The 21,656-nt window shown below is 40.9% G+C and overlaps 2 protein-coding genes across 2 annotated transcripts in view; one reads left to right on the plus strand and one right to left on the minus strand.

Moving 5' to 3' along the window:
• The window catches only part of LOC125482922 (interleukin-17C-like), a 19,898-nt gene extending 8,442 nt beyond the window's left edge, over positions 1-11,456 (minus strand). The window contains 2 exon segments of the mRNA XM_048595714.1: positions 590-634; positions 11,349-11,456. Of these exon segments, the coding sequence (XP_048451671.1) occupies positions 590-634; positions 11,349-11,456 (153 nt within the window).
• Positions 11,357-21,656, plus strand: part of ano10a (anoctamin 10a) — a 60,399-nt gene continuing 50,099 nt past the window's right edge. Inside the window, exons 1-5 of the mRNA XM_048595847.1 lie at positions 11,357-11,524; positions 15,381-15,609; positions 17,317-17,490; positions 20,163-20,297; positions 21,529-21,648. Of these exons, the coding sequence (XP_048451804.1) occupies positions 15,471-15,609; positions 17,317-17,490; positions 20,163-20,297; positions 21,529-21,648 (568 nt within the window). The 5' untranslated portion in view covers positions 11,357-11,524; positions 15,381-15,470. The remainder of the gene's footprint in view (positions 11,525-15,380; positions 15,610-17,316; positions 17,491-20,162; positions 20,298-21,528; positions 21,649-21,656) is intronic.

Below are 21,656 nucleotides of genomic sequence, written 5' to 3' on the forward strand. Positions count from 1 at the left end.
AAAAAAACTGGTCTACTGCTGACCAAGCAATGATTGTTGTAAAAAATCCATCTGGTCCTACAGTGCTCCTCAGGGAAGAATAACCTGGCTTAATTGACTAGACAGCCAATGTGAATGAAATTGGTGCCAACAGCCTGTTCTGACTGGGGTGGATTCAGAAGCTGCCTTTTTGCCTTCCCCTGTGCGGGGAATATAGTGCTATGAGTTAGACCTGACATCAAGTAGACAACTAACGAAGAAAGATAATTTATCCAGCATTATGTTTGTATTAACACAATTGCTTCAAGTTCTTTATTATCTTGACTACAGGTTCTCCACTGTTTCCAGATTGTTTTTGTTACTTCTGTTGAGGACATAGATGTAAATTACAGTCCTTGTTAAATGTCTGCAATTTTCTTATTCTCCATTATAATTTTCATAGTTCACCTTTAATAGAACCAGATTTTTACTTTGGTTATGTTTTTCCTTACAAACATTTCCTATACACCTATGGAATCTTTAACTCTCTTCCTTCTTTTCATCAATCTGTCTCTTCAGATTAACTCTTCAGATTAACTCTCAAACGTTAACACAATCAAAATGAATTTACCAATGCTTCTAGGCACATTTTCACATTCATTCCAGATGCTGCTATCTTCACAGTCAAATTTCTCTTAATTTCCTTTTATTTTCTACAGTTCACTCTTCTATTTATTTTATCAATCCTGAAGGAGGAGTTATAAAGCAAATGGAGCATAATTCTTCCTTTAGACAAATGATAGATTTTCTTCAGGCATTTTTTAAATATCAGAGCTTGCAAAAACAAGTTGTCGAATGAATCAGATCAAAGAGAGGCAAACATTCTTGTCCATGCAAGCACTCAACAACTTGGGACAGTATATTATTTGCCTGTCATAAATAAAATACCTGCATCTGCACGGACATAGCAGGGAATTAATACAACTGTATGGGTTTCTTAAGGCACCAACTGAAATCCATGGATATTCTAGTGAGAGATTCTAATCCTGATACACCAGGGAGGAACCCCAATTCCACAGTTACAATAGTGAGACATCACAAAGATGGAGCCACCCCAATCCTAGATTATTTTATTAGGAGAATCTTAAAGGAAGAAAGAGACGCAGGGATGTTTAGACAGGGAATTCCAAAGTTTAGGGTCTAGGCAGCTAAGGACATGGCCACCAATGGTGCAGTGATTAAAATTAGGGACATGTAAATGAGCAGTGTTAGCAATAGCAGATATCTCAGAGGGTGTGGAGCTGCAGGAGTGCAGAGACAGAGTGCAAAGAGGGAGAAGAGCATGGAGAGATTTGAAAATCAGTGCTGATTGAGAGCCCTTGTGAGTCTGAAAGGGGTGATGTGTGATTAGGGGAAGGCGATGGCCTTGTAGTATTATTGCTCGACTGTTAATCCAGAGACCCAGAAAATGTTCTGGGAACCCGGGTTTGAATCCCACCATGGCAGATGGTGGAATCTGAATTCAATAAATATCTGGAATTAAGAATCTAATGATGACTGTGAATCCATAGTTGATTGTCAGAAAAACCCAACTGGTTCACTAATGTCCTTTAAGGAAGGAAACTGCCATCCTTACCTGGTCTGGCCTACATGTGATACCAGACCCACAGCAATGTGGTTGACTCATTGCTGCCCTCTGGGCAATTAGGGATGGGTAATAAATGCTGCCTAGCCAGCGACGCCCTCGTCCTGTGAATGAACAAAAAACACAGAACCTGGTGTGAATTAGAACTCTGGAACACTTGGTCAATCAAGTCAACAATTTATCTTTAATTCCACGAGCTTTAGTTTTAGTTTACAGGATCTTACATGGAATGTCATTGAATACCTTCTGGAAGATGACGTAAATGACATCAGTTGAAATCTGTAAAATTTTGAGTTGGCAATCAACTATTTGTAAGTAATTTTAATATAGTTTAGTCTGTTTATTACAAATCAATAGTTTAGATTATGATACAATGGCTGAATATAAAGGAAATGTATACAAGCAATGACAGTTGGGGGGGCATTCACTGTTAACAGAGAATGAGTGGACAATTGGCATAGAATGCATTGATCCCATAGTTTTTGATGGCAGCATTTTATTCCCTAGCTGATGTATTAAGGAACTCTTCCCTTGATCTAACTCCTTTTTTGAGTCTTTTTGGAATTTTTGTTAGTGGTTATTTGTCATTGTTCTGCACTTAGAAGGGCAGGGAGAGGAAGTACATCTCAAGTCTATCTCACCTGGAACAAGAACTATTCTGGCATTCTGTACTACACACTGAACATCCAGCCAACAGAGTTAACTGAACCCCATTTACTTCAGTTATTTCCTCAACAGATTCAATTAGTTTAATTCGTCGTGAACTGGGCTTTACAAATCCTTGTTAGTTCTCTCTAATCAGTGCCAATATCTCTAGGTGCTTAGGCTGACCTTAATTTTAGATTTTGATAACTTCTTCATGGCAGATGTTAGACCAACATCTGGTATATCCCTGGTTTTCCCACTCATATTTCTTATATTATTAATTTATCTTTGTGAGCTTTGAATGTGACAGGCCATTGCTGAATTGTGAGAGCTTTGGGAGATTATAACTAAAGAAAAGTGTGAATTCCTCTCCTATTTCCTTGAAACCTCTGTTGTGGAATTCATTGATCAGGTCTTGGGATTTGGAAGTCCAGCACTGTTTCTTAAAATATAATTTTCTCATTCGGGTGTAGTGCATTCCAGTCCTTGATTTGATATTAGTTTCTCTGGAATGTCAATTTTTTAATCCACTTATTCTACTGTCAAGACTGGCAAAAAGTAATTAATTATTCAACAATTCTAATTTTTCCATATTTTAATTTGCAACATTACCCACTAGAGGGCCCACATTACCATTAACTATCTTTTCTAATATTGTTGTGAAAATGTTTTCAATTAATCTTGATATGCCTTGAATGTTTCTCTTCATATTCCCAGAGATCTTGCTATTATATTTGTCATCCTAAGCTGCACTTTATATCTTTTCAGGTCTCCAGATCTACACTATTCTTTGCATTTTTGCACACTCTTTCCTTATTTTTACGATACTTCTCAACTCTTTTGTTGCCTAGGGCAGTTTTATTTAGTAAGTGGAGCTGTTCCATCACAGGGGCATGTACTGCTACTGTACAAAGCTAAATTTTTGAACACATTCTCCAATTCATCTGTATTATTACCCAGTAACTGGTTTGTTATTGTCAGTCTCTGTCTTTGTTCTGTTAGTATCCATCTCATGCACTAACCAGTTTTCCAATATGGACACGGGTGGGGACATTGATTCTTGTGAGGAATGGAGCAAGACCCAAGCTTAGGACACCACAAATAGCTCAACTGCACAGGCTGGGAGGAAGAAGAATTGAAGGGCAATAGTGGTAGGCAATTCAATACATAGGGGAAACAGATGGCAACTTTGTGGCCATAGACATGACTCCAGAACAGTATGGTGTCTTCCTGGTGTCAGAATCCAGGATGTCACAGAGCAACTGCAGGACATTCATTTGGGGGGAGGATGAAGAGTCAAAATTTATGGTTCACAATGTCGTGTCAAAGGAGAGGTGATATCCTGAATGCAGAATTTAGGGAACCAAATGAGAGAATGAAAAGCTGGACCTCTACTTAAGGAAACAATCTCAGGTTTGCTCCCAGTACCATGTACTGGTGAGCTCAGAAATAGGAAGATGGAGCATATGAATACATGGCTTGAAACAAATAGTGTAGGGGAGAGGGTTTCACACTGCTAGGGCATTGGACCTAGTTCAGGGGCAGATTGGACGAGTATGAAGAAGACGGGTTACACTTCAGCAGGATTGGAACTAATAGCCTTGGAGTGAGATTTGTTAGTATTGTTGGAAAGTGTTCAAACTTGCTTGTTGGGAGCATGGGAACATAAGAGGGAATTCAGATAGAATAAAAATAAAGTTGCTTATGGGGAATAGAATATCTGTAAATGAATCATCGTAGAATCCCCATAGTGTAGAAAGAGGTCATTCGGCCTAACAAGTCCACACCGAACCTCCAACCCAGACCCAAACCCTACCCTATCCCTGTAACTCTGCATTTCCTATGGCTAAAGCACCTAACCTACACATCCCTGAACCCTATGGGCAATTTAGCATGGCCAATCCACCTAACTTGCACATCTTTGGACTGTGGGATGAAACTGGAGCACCTGGTGGAAACCTGTACAGACACAGGGAGAACATGCAAACTCCACACATACAGTTGCCCAAGGTTGGAACTGAACCCAGGTCCCTGGTGCTGTGAGGCAGCAGTGTTAACCACTGAGCCACCATGCCACCAATGGCCTCTTTAAGGTTTCACAACATCTTTCCTTACCTTGAAGTTACCTAAGTGCTCTGCTATAATTGCTCTAACAATATTTTTTACCCATGGCTTGGCTACCTGGTCTGCAGTTTCCTGTTTTCTGTTCTCCCTTTTGAATAGGGAAATTAAATTTGCTGTCTTCCAATTTATTGAGACCTTACCCAAATCTGGGGTGTACTGGAAAATTAAAATCAATGCATCATCAATTTCACTAGCTACTTCTTTTAAGACCCTAGGTTGAAGTCCATTAGGACCTGGGTACTTGTCCGTCTTCAGCTGTACTCATTACTACTTTTCTCTCTTTTATTTCATGATTTGTAGCTGCTTCTGGGATTACTTGTATCTTCCATATTGAAGACCAATGCAAAATACCAGTTCAATTCTTCTACCATCTCCTTATTTTTCATTATTAATTCTCATGGCTCGCTTTCTGTAGGACCAATGTTCTTTCCTTTTTAAAAATATTTATAGAAACTCATTTATTAACTTCTGTCTAGCTTCCTGATGTATTCTACTTTGTCTTTTGCATGTGAATTGAAAGGTTTTAAATATAACCACACCGTTTACAAAAGAGGGGAGAGAGAAAACCGGGAACTGCGGATCTGTTAACATGATATCAGTAGAAGGGAAAATATTAGAATCTATCATAAAGGATATGATCACTGGATATTTAGAAAATAACTGTCTGATTGGACAGGATTAACATGGATTTGTGAAGGTAGATCGTATTTGACAAACCTTTTCAGGATGCAACTAGCAGAGTCAAAAGAGAGAAATCAGTGGATGTGATATATTTGAATTTTCAGATTGTTGTTGACAAATTCCTACACAGGAAGTTGGTAAACAAAATTAAAGAGCACAGAATTGGGGGTACTAGACCAGTGTGGATTGAGGATTTTTTAAAAGGCAGAAAGCGGAAAGTAGGAACAAATGGATCATTCTCAGATTTCCTGGCTGTGACCAGCAGAAGCAATGGCCTCTTGGGATGATAACTAGACTATTAATCCAGACACCCAGTAATGTTCAGGGACCTGTGTTTGAATTTATAATTAAATAGTATTAAGGGTCTAATGACAATCATGAAACCATTGTCAATTGCCATGAAAGTCCATCTGGCTCACTAATGTCCTTTAGGGAAGGAAACTGATGAGCCTACCTGTTCTGGCATACATGTGACTCCAGACCCTCAGCAATATGGTTGATACTTAGGGATTGGTGATAATGCTGGTCTAGCCAGTGAACACATCCCATGAAAGATTAAAAAATGAAACGATCAGTGCCTGGGCAGTTCACAAATTATATCATTGATTTGCATGTGGGGCCAATTGTAATATTTCCAAGTTTGCAGAAAATATAAAACTCGGTGGAAATACAAGTTGTGTGAAGAATTCAAAGAGGCTTCAAGGGAATTTAATCAGGCTGAGAGAATGGCATGGCTGATGGAATATAATGTGAATATATGTGAGGTTATCCATTTTGGTAGGAGGAATAGAGGTGCGAAACATTTCTTAAATGGTGAAAGATCGGAAAACATCACTGTCCAAAGGTACCTATGTTTCCTTGTTCGTATGTCACTGAAAGTTAGCACCATGTGCCACAAACAATTTGGAAGTCAAATGGTATATCAGCCTTTATCAATTTGATTCAATTGAAGATGGTCCAATTATACACAACAATGGTGAGACTGTGCCTGAGTTTTTGCACAGATCTAGCCACTTGTCTAAGGAGGGATCTATCTTCCATAGAGGAATTAAGGCGGATTCCTAGTCCACTGTTGGTGAAACTGTCCTTTGAGGAGATTGCCTTGTATTCTCTGGAATTCAGAAGAATTAGAGACAATCTCATAGAAACTTACAAAATTCTTAAAGGGATAGGCAGTGTGGATGTAATAAGGACATTTCCCCTGGCTGTGAGTCTAGAACCAGAGGACACATCTTAAAGTAAAAAGAAAGCCGTTTGGCATTGAGATGAGGAAGAGCTTCTTCACTCAAAGGGTAGTCAATCTTTGGAATTCTCTACCCCAGGGGACTATGGTTTTAGCCATCAAGTAAGTTCAAGAAAGAGAATGATAACATTCTATTCACTCATGACATCAAGGAATATGGAGATAACGTTGGAATATAGCATTGAGGTAGATGATCAGCCATGATCTAGATTAGTAAAGCATGCTCAAGAATGGCCTACTCCTGCTCTTACTTTTTTTATCTGCTGGACTGGACTTAGTTTCTCCATTTCCATTTTCTCCACACTCATGTCAATACAAAAGTTTCCACTTGAAGTGCTATAAAATTCAAGGCTGCAGGCCTATTGCAGGAAAGTGGGACCATTGTAGGCGGTAGTATATTTTTGGCAGCATGGATTTAATGGGCCAAAGAGCCTCTTATGTAGTGTATGATTCTATGGTTCTTTCTATCTTGATCTGTCCTACACATCTCCTCATTCAATATCCTTTCCTCGACTCTGTGCTAGGTGACATCACCGATAGTTTCCTTTCATCATCCTCTACCTCCATTACAAATGACCATCATTGTTCGATCTTTAAAAATAACACTCCTTGGCTCAGCTGCTATCACTTAGTTATTGTCCACATCCAACTTTCCTTTTCTGTCTAAGGTCTTTGAATGCATTTAAAAACAGAAATTTCTGAAGAAACTCACCAGGTCTTGCAGTGCCTGTGGAGGGAAAACAGAGTTAACATTTTGAGTTCAGTGACCCTTCTTCAGAACTGATAGCAGATAGGAAAGGGTGATGATGGGCTAAGTGGGATGTGGGGAAAGGAATGTGCAGATAGGTGAAGAGGAAGCCCAAAGAGAGAAAATAAATAGAAATTGCTGGAAAGACACAGCAGGCCTGGCAGCATCTGAGGAGAGAAATGTGCTCATTTTCTCCAGTAATTTCTGCTTTTGCTTCTGATTTCCAGCAACTGCAGTTCTTCCATTTTTTTTGTTGAGAGAAAAAGAAAGTTAGGCAAACAAATGGATTGAGGTAGTAAAGCAGGAAAAAAATAAGCTGGATAGGTGATAATGGGGGTTTTGAGTTATAGAATCATAGGGTCATACTTGTCCTTGCCAACCAGTGTTCCTGAACTGAACTAGTCCCATTTGCTTGCATTTGGCCCATATCCATCTAAACCTTTTCTATCCATGTACCTGTTCAAATGTCTTTTAAATGTTGTAATTGTACCTGCCTCTACCACTTCCTCTGGCAGTTTATTCCACATACGCACCACCCTCTATGTGAAAAAGTTGCCCTCAGGTCCTTTTAAGTCTTTCCCCTCTCAACTTAAACCTCTCTGCCCTGTAGTTTTGGACTCACTCACCCTGGGGAAAAGACCTTGGCTATTCACCTTACCTATGCCCCTCATGATTTTATAAACATCTATAAGATCACCCCTCAGCTTCCTTCACAGAGTAAAATGTTCCAGTCTAAATAGCTCAAGCCCTCCAATGTTGGTAACATCCTTGTATATCTTTTTTTGCACACTTTCCAGTCTAATAACATTCATCCTATTGCAAAGTGACCAGAATGTATGCAGTACTCCAATGTGGCCTTACCAATGTCTTGTACAGCAGTAACATGATGTCCAAACTCCTGTACTCAACGCTCTGACTGATGAATGCAAAGTGCAAGTAAAAATGGATCAGCTGTGCTGAAAGTAATTCAAGTCATGATAGACCTGGGATGTCGGGGTGGGTAAAAGACATGGAAGGAGGTGTCCATGTTCTAAAATGATTAAACTTGCTCTTCCAGCTTGTGTTGAGTCTTGCTGGAGTACTGCTGAAGGCTTGAGATGGAAATGTCGGCCAGGGAACACAGTGGTGTGCTGAAGTGGCAGACAACTGGAAAATGAGGACCAGGGGACTGTATTGGCATAGTGGAATGGAAGAGAAGCAGTGAGAGCATAAATGTGGAAAATGGGTTGGACATGGCTGAGTGTCCTGTCAACCACTTGGTGGGGAATCTTCTGTTCAGGAAAAAGATGAACATTTCTGAGAAAGATGGCATCATCAGAACAGATGTAACAGAGATGGAGAAACTTGGTGAATGCAATGGAATCCTTACAGAAAGCATGGTGTAGTCAAGGTAACTGTTGGAGTCAGTGAATTTGTAATGGATATATGTGGCTAGCCTATCCCCAGAAATGGATACAGAGATGTCGAGGAAGAGAAGGAAGGAGTCATAGATGGACCAGGTGAAGGTGAGAGCATGGGTGAAATTGGAAGCAAAATTGATACACTTTTCCAAATTCAGATGAGAGACAGAAGCAGTACCAATTAAGTCATTGCTGTACTGGAGAAAGAGTTGTGGGGAGGGACGAAGTAGGACTGGAACAAGGAATGTTCCACGTACCCCACAAAAAGACAGGCATAACTGGGGCCCATGCATATCCTAAAAACGCACCTTTGATCAATGAAAGTGAGAGGAGTTGAAGGAGAAGTTGTTCAAAGTGAGGATGAGTTCAGCCAGATGGAGGAGGGTGTTGGTGGAGGCGAATGGTTCAGGTCTTCTTTCCAGGAAGCCACGGGGAGACCTAAGACCACCTTGATGGGGAAAGGATGTGTAAATAATACCTTTTCCTATTTGCTATCAATTCTGAAGAAGGGTTGCTGGACTTGAAATGTCAACTCTGTTTTCTCTCCACAGATGCTGCTAAACCTGCTGAGTTTCTCTAGCAATCTTTTTTCAGATCTCCAGCAATTTAAATAAATGATTTGGATGTGAGCATAGGAGGTACGTTTAGTAAGTTTGCATATGACACTAAAATTGACAGTGTAGTGGACAGCAAAGTAGGTTACCTCAGAGTACAACGGAATCTTGATCAGATGGGCAGGTGGGCCAACAAGTGGCAGATGGAGTTTAATTTAGATAAATGTGAGGTGCTGCATTTTGGAAAGGCAGATCAGGGTAGGACCTAAACAGTTAATGATAAGGTTCTGGGGAGTGTTGCTGAGCAAAGAGACCTTGGAGTGCAGGTTCATAGTTCCTTGAAAGTTAAATTGCATGTAGATAGAATAGTGAAGAAGGTGTTTGTTATCCTCGCCTTTTTTGGTCAGTGCGTTGAGTATAGGAGTTGGGAGGTCATGTTGTGGCTGTACAAGACATTGGTTAGGCCACTTCTGGAGTATTACATACAATTCTGGTCTCCATCCTATCGGAAAGATGTTGTGAAACTAGAAATGGTTCAGAAAATATTTACAAGGATGTTGCTAGGGTTGGAGATTCAAGCTATAGGAAGAAGCTGAATAGACTGGGGCTATTTTCCTTGGACCATCGGAGGCTGAGGGGTGACCTTATAGAGGTTTATAAAATTATGAGGGGCATGGATAAGGTGAATAAGGTCTTTTCCCAGGGTAGCGGAGTCCAAAACTAGAGGGCATAGATTTAAGGTGAGAGGGGAAAGATATAAAAAGGACCTAAGGGGCAACTTTTTCACACCTAGGGTGGTCCGTGTATGGAATGAGTTGCCAGAAGAACTGCTGGAGTTTGATATGATTACAACGTTTAAAAGGTATATGAATAAGAAGGGTTTAGAGGGATATGTGCCAAATGCTGGCAAATGGGACTAGATTTATATAGAATATCTAGTTGACATGGATGGATTGGACCAAAGGGTCTTTTTCTGTGCTGTATATCTTTACTACTCTATGGGTCTATCTGCAGTTCTTTGTTTTAGTATTTGAATGCATTATTGCCTTCAAGTCTGTATCTGATTAGGGAAGGCAATGGCCTAGTGGTATTATTGCCGGACTGTTAATCCAGAAACGTAGGTAATGTTCTGGGAACCTGGGTTCAAATCCTGCCCTGGCAGGTGGTGGAATTTGAATTCAATAAAAATCTGGAATTAAGAGTCTAATGATGGCCATGAATCCATTGTTGGTTGTCAGGAAAAACTCATCTGGCACTAATGTCCTTTAGGGAAGGAAACTGCCATCCTTACCTGGTCTGGCCTACATGTGACTCCAGACCCACAGCAATGTGGTTGACTCTTAACTACCCTCTGGGCAACTAGGGTTGGGCAATAAATACTGCCTAGCCAGTGACACCCTCATCCTGTGAATAAATGTAAAAAAAATCTGAAAGGAAAACAATTTGAACCTGTTCATTTAGGCTTTCACTCCACTCACCACCAAATTAGTCTTTACAAATGCATCTTGTGTAGGTGTAATCATGTTAGTTTATATCTCTTTGTCTGCTCTTCCTAAGATCACAAATGCAGGTGATCTGGGAGCGAGCTATGTGCAAATGGATTCCTGGGTTTCCTCCATTTACAAAAAGTGTCAACTTTTTAAAAGCACTTCACTGGTTGTAAAATGCTTTATGATATCCTAATGTCATAAAAGGCAAGATATACATATGTACATTTTTAATTCTACTAAGAAATGTGAGAGTCTGAACACAAAACAGGAATTATGATAGAGAAAAAAATTATTGCTGATTGTTCAGAATAAATTAAACTGCAACTTGGTTCTATAATTGATTACAAATCTTAATTGGTTGGAAAATGTTGCAGTGGCAAAGGGGTTCATGCATGGGGTTTGATGAGTCATTGCTGCCGAAAATCCCAAGCATTAACGTCAACTGGCAGCTCCATGCATTAACACTAACTGCACCCATATATTAGCATGAACTGAACCCCAAACATTAACACCAACTGAGAGTCCTACACATTTGCACTGAGTGGAGTTCCAGGCATTAACAACAACCGAGAGCCACAGATGTTAACAGTTACTGGGAGCCCCATTGACTGGGACACCAACGAGAATGCCCATGCATTAACAACGACTGGAGCTTCACACACGAACATTGACTGGAGTCCCATACATTTACATTGTCTGAAGTCCCATGCATTTACACTGACTGGAGTCCCATGCATTTACATTGACTGCAGTCCCATGCATTTACATTGACTGCAGTCCCATGTATTTACATTGTCTGAAGTCCCATGCATTTACATTGACTGGAGCTTCATGCATTTACACCGTCTAGGAGCTTGTACATCAGCGCGAGCTCCGCTGTGACAGGGCAGGACGCGTTTCCATGGTAACGCGGGCGGAGCGCTGACACATGACCGGTAACGTAATGCGGGACGAGCCTTGATTGACATCCGGACCTGGATCCTCCCCTTATCCGGTTGGATGAGCGCTTGCTGAGCGTCTGAGACCTTAGAAGTCGGTGAGTATGAGGTTGGGGTGTGTCTCTTAGGGCGTTCGGCATTGCTAATGGGTTTTGGGAATGGGAGGGCTGTTGTTTTTGTGCGTCTTCAGTGTAAATGGATCCCATCCAGCCAGATACTGACCAAAGGCCTGCCAACCTGACGTGGTACATCTGGTGGAAATGTGACCTCAAACACCTTTACTGCGAAATCTCTTTGTGCAGCTCAGGCCAGTTGTATGGGCAATGGTTTTGAAGAAGTTAATGTACATGTCTTATTGAGCTGCACCCAATTGATGCCACACCCTGTCTTTGGGTGGAGATAGTAAATTCTCGGTTGGCCTTTGCAGGGATTGGAGGTATTCTATAAAGCTCTTGATAGCACTCCTAAGTATGAAAAGAAAAATAAAGCAGAACTATGATAAGTTTTTTTTTAAAACAAAGCAGATGTGGAGGGAGGCAATGATGTGGTGGTAAATTTATCAGATTAGTCACCCAGAGACCCAAATCCACCCCTGCCTATGGCAGATAGTGAAATTTTGGTACACTGGAATTAGAAAACAGATCCAGGTGCTCTTGTGGTGTATTTCTACCAGTTCTAATGTCTCAGGCTATTCTATCCCCTGTCCAGTTGGCAGGCCTTTAGTCAGTATCCCCCTGGATGGAGGGAACCATTTCCACTGAGAGAGTGGCCGCACTGTAATCAGCGCAAAGCCCAACTAGGTCTTTATTTTCTAATCAATCTGTTTAGAGATGTTATCACAAACCTGTGGAGCAGTTGGGACTTGAACCCTAGGTCTCTTGGTTCAGAGGTAGGGATGCTGTCACTGCACCACATGAATCCTTGGGGTCTGCTATGTGTTATTTTTGAGTCAATTTGTTCAGAGATATTATTCCACACCACTGGAGCAGGTGGGACTTGAATCCACTTTCACGGCAGCTTATCGTAGTCCTCAACAGTCTGAATATCTCTTGAACTGCTTCCAGTGGCCTGCCTTAAGTATGGGGATCACAACTGTGAACAGTACTCTAGGTGCAACCCACCAACACCTAGTACAGTTATAATAAAACTTTCCTTTTTTTTAAACCCCCTAGTGATAAAGGCCAAAGTTCCATTTGGCACCTTAACTACATGCTGCCAATGTTCCTGCTTTGCTGCGCACAAGCACAGCTGCTCCAAGGTTCCACACGTGGCGATCTATATGCAAATGATGGTCGTGGCATCAGTTTTCGCTTCAGGAATTCACTGCTGTGGGAAGCCCCCTCAGCTGGGAACAACATGAGAGGCAATGCTACTTACTCTACGTGCTTGCGAAATTTTCATGTACAAGAACGTCCAAATTCCTGTCTCCAACTAAGAGTCTGCCTTCCAATTCTTCCTGATTTTCTCCTATCTCTCATTTTCCTACATTAAATTCACCTGCCAAGTTTTTATCCACTCACTCAATCTAGCTGTGTCATTTTGCAGATTCCTATGTTTGTGGCACAATGTGCCCCCCCACTTATTTTTGTAGCATCACCAAATTTGGATATGTTACACTCTGGCCTTCTCCAAGTCATTAATATAGATAATAAATGATTGAGAAACAAGGACGGATTCTTATAGCACTCCATTAGTTATTTGCTTCCAATCTGAAAAAGACCCATTAATCTGACTGTCTTCTGTGTAACAACTAATCCTAAATCCACACTAGTACAAATCTCCCAATTTGTTGAGTTCCTGTGTTGTGCAGTAGCCTTTTTTTTTAAATGTGGCACCTTGCAGAATAGCCTACCTTTGTTCCTTCATTGCTTCCATTCCTCAAGCACAATTGGAGGCCTTGCTAAAGTAGGAAGATGCATTGTTCAAAGTTGGAATTTTTTTTGCCAACTCTTTCAGCTAATGCTAGTTAAAGAAAGTTGTTGTTGAACTCTGAAATAACAAGGCGTAGAGCTGGATGAACACAGCAGGCCAAGCAGCATCAGAGGAGCAGGAAGGCTGACGTTTCGGGCCTAGACCCTTCTTCAGAAATCTGTTGAACTCTGTCTTTCTTTGGGGAATGAAAAACTGTAGGTTTGCAGCTTCACTGCAATTTATAACCATCAGAATTAAAGAAGCTTCACTTTCTAGTATAGCAGTAGTTAGTTTACTGATAAGGTTCATTGGTAAGATGGTATGGCCTGTAGTAAGGAGCCATTCAGCATGGAGGGTAATTTGCTTTTAAAATAAGTCTAATCTCACTGGTGTTTTAATAACTTCACCTTCTGAAACATAGAAGCACAGTGGCTCAGTGGTTAGCGCTACTGCCTCACAGTGCCAGGGACCTGGGTTTGACTCCAGCATCAGGCAACTGTCTGTGTGTAGCTTGCTTGTTAGCCATGTGTCTGTGTGTGTTTCTCCCACAGTCCAAAGATGTGCAAGTTAGGCGAATTAGCCATGCTAAATTGCCCATACTGTCAAGGGATCTGTAGATCCATGTGTAGACTAGGTGGATTAATCATTGGAAATGCAGGGTTCCAGGGATAGTGTAGTGGGTCAGAGTTTGGCTGGGATGCCTTTCGAAGGGTTGGCGTAGCTTGATGGGCAGAATGGCCTGCTTCCACACTGTAGGGATTCTAAATCTGTATGTGGGGTACATGTGAGATCACAAATAAGGATTAGAAGGACCATGCGGTGCATGTCTGTAGATAGGTAAGGTGGTTAAGAAAGCATGAGTTGCTTGCCTTTATTGGTCAAGGCATTAATCATAACAGCAAGGAGATTGTCATGGGCTATATGCAACGTTAGATATGTCACAACTGGTGTACTGTGAGAAGTTCTAGTCACCATTATAAAAGGATGTGATTTGCAACCTGTAGTGCAAAGGAGATTCCCTGGGATGTTGCTTTGGTTGGTTCTTGATTAGTAATGGGATCAAGGTTTACAGGGTGGAGGCAGAAGAACAGGGTTGAGAAACGTGTCAACTATGATCGAATGGCGGAGCAGATTCGATGGGCCAAATGGCCTAATTCTGCTCCTATATCTATGGTCTTGTGGAACGATTTAGCTGTGAAGAGTGACTAGAAGGGCTGGAGTTGTTTTTCTTGGAGCAGAGAATGCTGGCGGATTTGGGGCGTTGAGGAGGTGCTTAGGTGGGTGAAGGTGACCAAGGGGCATAAATAAGGAGAAAGATTTCCCTTGGTAGACAAGTTAATACCAGGGGACACAGAATTGTGGCAGGGAGACGGAGGTTTACAGGGGATTGAGGGGAAAAAGTTCACACAGATATTGGGTATCTGGAAGTCCCTGCTTAAGAGTGGTAGAGGCAGTACCCTGAAGACATTTGAAGTATTTAAGTTAGCACTTCAAATGCGATAACATACGAGGCTATGGGCCAAGTGCTGGAACATGGAATTTGAAAAGATAAATTCTTTTTGACCATCACAGGCATGATGGGCTGAAAAGCCATCTTCTGTGCTGTAAAATCCAAGATTCTAATGTTATGGCTCTGGGCACACATGATATTGTACAGCAGGAGTACATAGCTGATTAGAGATCACAGTTCATGTCTGTAGCAAACAATGCTGAACCTGCAACACCAAAGAAAAAGCAAGTTTGGATTCTGTAGCTGAGTTTAAGACTTAATTAATTGTCATTCATGGCTCAATTAATAGCTTGCTTGTCTGTGAGTAAGGATGTTGTCGTTTCAAACCACACCCCAGGGGTTTGAGCATGAGCTCTAAATTGATGTACCTGGCAAGGGGGTTTTTTAGTGCTAAAGGTGCTGTGACATCTTTTGGAAGAGATGTGAAACCAATGTGTTTGGCTGTCATTTTGGACAGAAGAAATGGCACATGTCTGTTTTCAGGCAAGATTTCTTCTCATACATAATGACTTTAGAAGTTTTTATTTCTACAGGTGGTATTGTGGCTGCACCGACCACATGTAGCAGTGCTGTTCTTAATGTTCCACTAAAACAAATGAATATTGACAGAACGTGCTGCAAGAATGAAAAGAAAGAGCTCAGTTTCTGAAGGTGTTGAATTTATTTTTACACCACTAGTAATACTAGAGCTTGCCAAAGATACTCGAGAGGAGACGACAGAATGGCTAATTCAAAAAATCAAAGATGCAAAGCACTTGGGCGGTAAGTGTGCCACACATGTACATCTATTGGTCTGAATTTCTTTACAGTTATTGTGTATTTTGACAAAAAACTGAAGGGGATTTTGGTCTGGAATATGCTTGCTTTTTTGATTCAACAAAAATCAAAAACATTTTGTCTCGAATGCAAAAGCCACTTGATTTTAAAATAAAGATGCTGGAAACGGTCAACTTTTTAAAAATGGGTCATTTTTCTTTGTTAATTGTTGTTGTGTAATGCCTCATTTCACTGTGTTTTACTATGTTAAGAGTGTTTCATAAATGTAATAGAAACAGAAAATGCTGGAAGTACTCAGCAGGCCAGGCAGCCTCTGTGGAGAAGAAAGCAGAGTTCACATTTCAGATTGGAGGCTTTTCATCAAAACTGACCTGAAACATTGGGTGAGATTCTAAGTTACTCAACGCATTGGCTCAGTGGTTAGCACTGTTGCCTCACAGCGTCAGGGACCCGGGTTTGATTCCACCCTGGGGCGACTGTCTGTGGAGTTTGCACATTCTCCCCGTGTCTGCGTGGGTTTACTCCGGGTGCTCCGGTTTCCTCCCACAGTCCAAAGATGTGCAGGCTAGGTGGACTGACCATGCTAAATTGCCCGTAGTGATCAGGGATGTGTAGATGAGGTTGATTATAAGGGGATGGGTCTGGTGGGATGCCCTGAGAGTCGGTGTGGACTTGTTGGGTCGAAGGGCCTGTTTTACACACTCCAGGGATTCTATGATTCATTCATGTGAGCTAAATATCAGGTCCATTAACTCTGTTGCTGTCTGTACCAATGCTGCCTGCTTTCCAGGATGTTTCTCTGTCTTTATTTCAGGTTTTCACTGTCTACAGTACTTCCCTTCCTTTTGTATAAAAGAAAAGGTGGGTGGGGGTAACTCCCACACACCATATTTAATGCGAGGAACAGAAAATTAAAAACTATTTAGGTAAATGGTGATGGGGCCTGGGTTGTTTGCAGATAAGCAAAAAGGGGTGTAGACAGGTCGAGAGAAGTGGCTGACACCTGAAATAGTTTGGAAATGATGCATTTTGGTCTGAAAGGGCAGTTCTAGTTCTGTTAACGCTTCTTCAGGCTCATAAAATTGTCTCGGCCTCACTCAATACTGAACAATGTTTCTCCTGGCGTCCCTCACGTTTTCTGCAAAAGTGCACTGACAACAGTACAGAAGCTGCATAAAGGTTTGCAGACTCTTCTTAGTCATCCCACTGAGATCCTGGGATTCTCTCCTCATGCTCACAATCCTCTCGACCTCAACTTTTTTTCTTGATGCTGGGATACTAATCGACATTCCTAGATCCAGAGACCGATCTTCCCCACTGTTCTTGGGATCTCAAAGTAATGCTACACTCCTGAGAACTGTACCCTACTTTACTCAAATCTCCGTGCAGCCTAATTGATGATCAGCAAGTCTATCTGTTTTTGCAAAACAAAATCTGAGTAATTGTTTGGAAGACCTTTTAAGTGTATAAACTAATTATGTTTCATGATATTATGCACCTTTGTTCATAATAGATTGCACTGCATTTGTTACAAGCAGTGCTGGCCTTGTACTTATGTTATACACTTGCATCAAATAACATAACTAGTATGTTGCACCTATTATAGTCAATAAAGTGATACTGATGGAATTGGTGATAATTGGCTGATTTACTGTAAGTCCTTCATATTGTGGGATTTATTCCTTTTAAAAGGAGCTCATTTGAGTATCAGACCTTTGGAGGAAAACTCCAAAGTATATGTTATCGGAGCATCTTGGAAAAGGCTACTGCTTGGAGCTGAAAGCTTGGGTTTCATTAAGGAATTTCAGGATGGATCAATGAGAGTCTTTACATACAACAATAGAGAGGATTACAAACATTTTACAGGTAAGCATCATTGTGTATTTAAAAAAAAAAATTGTAACGTTGCAGTTCGTTTCACCCCCTGCAAGGATCCAAAATATTCTGCACCAAAATATTTATTATCCAGCTAGTGCTACTGGTCCCAATCAGTTACTGAATTCCAGTAGCTATGCTCTTGCAGTGACTTGATGGCGTAGCAAATATTTTAATTCAGCTCTTAAATTTTGATCCAAGTTAGCTGTATGGAGGGAAGACATATGTTAGGATTTGATGTAGTATAAATCCCTCAAGCATTAGCATAAAAAGAAACTGAAGAATCACATTGCAAAAGGTGAATGGAAAAGATAGTGAAGAAGAGAGTGAACTCTGAAAGTGACTGTCTCTGATTTTAATATACCCCCCTACAGCTGTTGAGTGGTCTGGACAACCACTTTTTTCAAGTGCAGTCAGCAAATATTCAGCGACTATCCAAAGCTAAACTTCCATTTGACGTTTTAGTTTTGTCCTAAAAGTGTAAATCTTATTTGATCAGTGTAGAGTACCATATATCTGTGTAAAAGTTGGGTTTTAGACCAGAGCTGGGGGTCAACTTAAATAGGAACAGTATTTTTGAGGAGTTGAAATCCACCCTCCAGAAGTCTGAAAAAGTTGGAGAATTTGGATGGTTCTGATGAAATTAAGTAAAATTAGTCTACTGGGGAAATGTGATACAATTAAATAGTTATTCAGGAGTCAGACTATTAAATAGACACCACACTTAACTTAAGCACAGCCAACTACAACCCCAGAACACTTGCCCACCCGACAATCTGGGACTCTGCATTCTCCACTCCCCCATACATCCACCCAACCTTGGGACCCGGTAACAGCCCATCCTGGAATCAATCGCCCTGGAGTCTAGACCCTGGCCCTGATCTGCATTTGAAACCACACCACACCTCACCGCGCCCCCCCCCCCCCCCCCCACCCTTCCCCCCCCCACCCCCCGCAACCTCTCTGAGGCCCACACCAGATCTGACTTCCCTCCTATCAGCAACAATCATGCCACCCCATCCCAGGCTGTCACCACCAAACCTGAGATCCATTCTGCGATCTAACACCCTTTCTGCTGGACCTGAATATCCCTTCCTGTTGGCTGGACGGCTGGACTTGACTGTCTTCTACACCTTACCCGAGCCCCCAAGTGCTGAAAACTAACTGTCAGAATGAAAGTACGGGTCTGCTATTTCTAATGGAAACTTAAACAGAATCTCCTTAAGAAATGTGGAGGTCCCTTTGTTCACAAAAATCAACGGCCAGAATGGTAAACAATGCGGGATTGCAACTGTCTGGAAAATCTTGCCCATTGATGCATTAACCATATATGTTAATCTATTTTCTCACTGTAATTAGTAAATTTAATTTTATAAAGTTTAATTTTGAAGTATTCATGTGTGAATTATTCACTTGGAACTTTAGGACAGCCTAATTATCACTTTTTTTGTGTTGATTCTTGGAAAATGTGAGCATTCTAATTGCCAAGATTTTTGTGCTCCAACTAAGATTTGTTAACTCTACATAGACCTGTCTTTGCATGTTCATGATCTACAATTTTGCTTTGCAACAATTCTAATACTTGCCAGGCCAGCCTTCCATCTTAGTCTTTTATAAACTTGAACTCATCTGAAAATTTGTCATTCCAACTCCTCCTTGCCCTCCACCCTTTTGTATTCGTTGATGTATGTTGGCTCCTAGTTTGACATAACTTAAATTTTTTTTAAAGTATTCCCATCCTTGTTTTGAAATCCATGCATGGTCTCTATCTCTTCCAATCTCTCTGACCTCCTCCAACCTGTAATCCTTCATTGTCTCTATATCCTTAAAATACGAGGACACACGTAAGAAGTAGGCCATGTTACCCTGGAATCTTCTCCACTATTCAATAAGATTGTTGGAGAGCTTAATCTGAACTTGACTTTCCCTCTTTATCCCTTTGAGTCTAAACCTAATCTTGTCACTTTTAAGTATCTAATGACAGAACATCAATAACCCTTTGCAGCAGAGAAAGCCAGAGATTCACTCTTCTGAGCAAAGAAAATTTGCTACATCTTAGACCTAATTATCTTGTCTTATTCTGAGACAGTAGTCTTCCTTCTAGCCAACAGAGGAACATTTATTCGGTTAGGCTCTCTCAAAATCATATTTCAGTGAGTTCATCCCTCATTCTTCTAAAGTCCAGAGTGTGTGGGTCTAGCCTGCTCAATTTCTTCTTATAGGATAACTTAATTGGAACATATCTGAACCATGTAAATCCTTCCTTACTTAGAGTCCAAAATCGTATATAGCACTCGGCATGTAACCTCACCATAACTTCGTACAATTATAGCAGCACTACCTTACCCTTGTAATAAAGTCCAATATGCGCATTCTGGTCTCCTACGTATTCCTAATTTTAGGTGGCCGTGTCTTCATTTGCCAGCACTTTTTAAGTCCATCATTTTCTGCCCATCATTTTCTGCCAAAATATCCTCATGTCTCTCTCCACTTCTTTTAAGGCATGCTTTAAGACTTGCCTCTTTCACCAAGCTTTTGACTGCTTGACCAGATATTTCTTTGTGGCTCAGCATCGCATTTTGTCTGATACTGCTCCTGTAATACACCATAGAGCATGCTACTATGTTAGAAAGTGCTTTATAAATGCATGTTCTTGTTTTCAGATGATGACAGTGATTTTCTGACGATGGCAGAAAAGCAGTACATTATCAAGCGTGAATTGGAAAATCTGAGGGCAGTAAATGAGACCATGGTCCCTGGTCACCCACAAGCCAAACTCTACCCTGGAAAATCAATCTGTAAGTTGCTCGTTTTTTGAATTTCAGCTTCAGTTGATTCTTGGGGATGATGAAAATGGAGTGGAGGGGGGCAAAAATGAGTAACAAAAATTTCACTTGTAATGAATGATTGTAGAAGCTTGGACTGGTTACCTTGGAGAAGAGAAATCTAAGAGAAATTTGATAGAAGTTTTCAAAATCATGGCATTTGGCCAGAGTGGGTAGGGAAAAACAAAATGTTCTTACGCCTAAATAAATTAAACAAAACCACGGGACACAGTCTTAACAGGTTTTGCAAAAGAAGCAAATGTAAGGTTGGGGGGTGGGGGAAAATATTTCTCACACTGTGTAGTTGGGATATGGAATGCACTACTTGGAAGTGTGGTGGAGACAAGTTCAATTGAGGCATTCAGATGGCATTGAATGATTTGTTTCTATTCAAATGGGGGAGTCCAAAACTAGACGGCATAGGTTTAAGGTGAGAGGAGAAAGATTTAGGAGAGATCTAAGGGGCAACTTTTTCATGCAGAGGGTGTTGTGTGCATGGAATGACCTGCTAGAGGAAGTGGTGGAGACTGGTACAATGACAACATTTTAAAAGGCACCTCAATGGGTACATGAATAAGAAGGGTTTAGAGGGATGTGGGCCAAATGCTGGCATATAAGCCTAGGTTTATTTGGGATATCTGGTCAGCATGGACAAATTAGATCGAAGGGTCTGTTTCCATGCTGTATATCTTTGACGCTATGACTCTAAGTATTCAGCAACATGTACAGTTTCAGCAGTGTGAGAAACAGTTCAGTTTCTCAGGTTCATTTTTTTTTTTGTCTGATCTGGGAAAAGGTAGTTAATAAATCCTCTGCCTGAGGGATGGTACCCCCAATGAAGCATCGCATCACATAATTTAGATTCAGTGTTTTGTACAAGGCAGTATTGCTCTTTGTTATACTCTAGGTTGACTCCGTACAAAATTAGTGATTTTTGATCCAGCTGCTGTGTGACAACTAATTCCTAGCAAGTGTTGAACGTCAGTGTTTTATACCTCATCTTGTGTGTAGAAATGCATGGAGCCAGGATAGTTGCAAGTAATTTCATTTGCTTGCAGTAATATAGAATTTAGTTGTCACTGCAATAGATCTTGAATCTCGCTCTTATGTGTATTTGCAAAATTTATATGTCTCAAGCATTTTGGGTGAAAACGTACAAAACGAATAATTATATAACTTAAGAGCTACTTGTATTTTCATCCAGTTCGCCGTTTGCAAACCAGTGGAATTCTAATTCAACTCTATCCCCTGCATGACCCAGCAGAACTTAAAAAGCTCAGCTTTATCTGGTATCGGCAAGTAAAATTTTCCTTTCAGCCCCTTGGTAAGTCA

Source organism: Rhincodon typus, chromosome 4, assembly GCF_021869965.1.
Source record: "Rhincodon typus isolate 14 chromosome 4, sRhiTyp1.1, whole genome shotgun sequence".
Lineage (NCBI taxonomy): Eukaryota > Metazoa > Chordata > Chondrichthyes > Orectolobiformes > Rhincodontidae > Rhincodon > Rhincodon typus.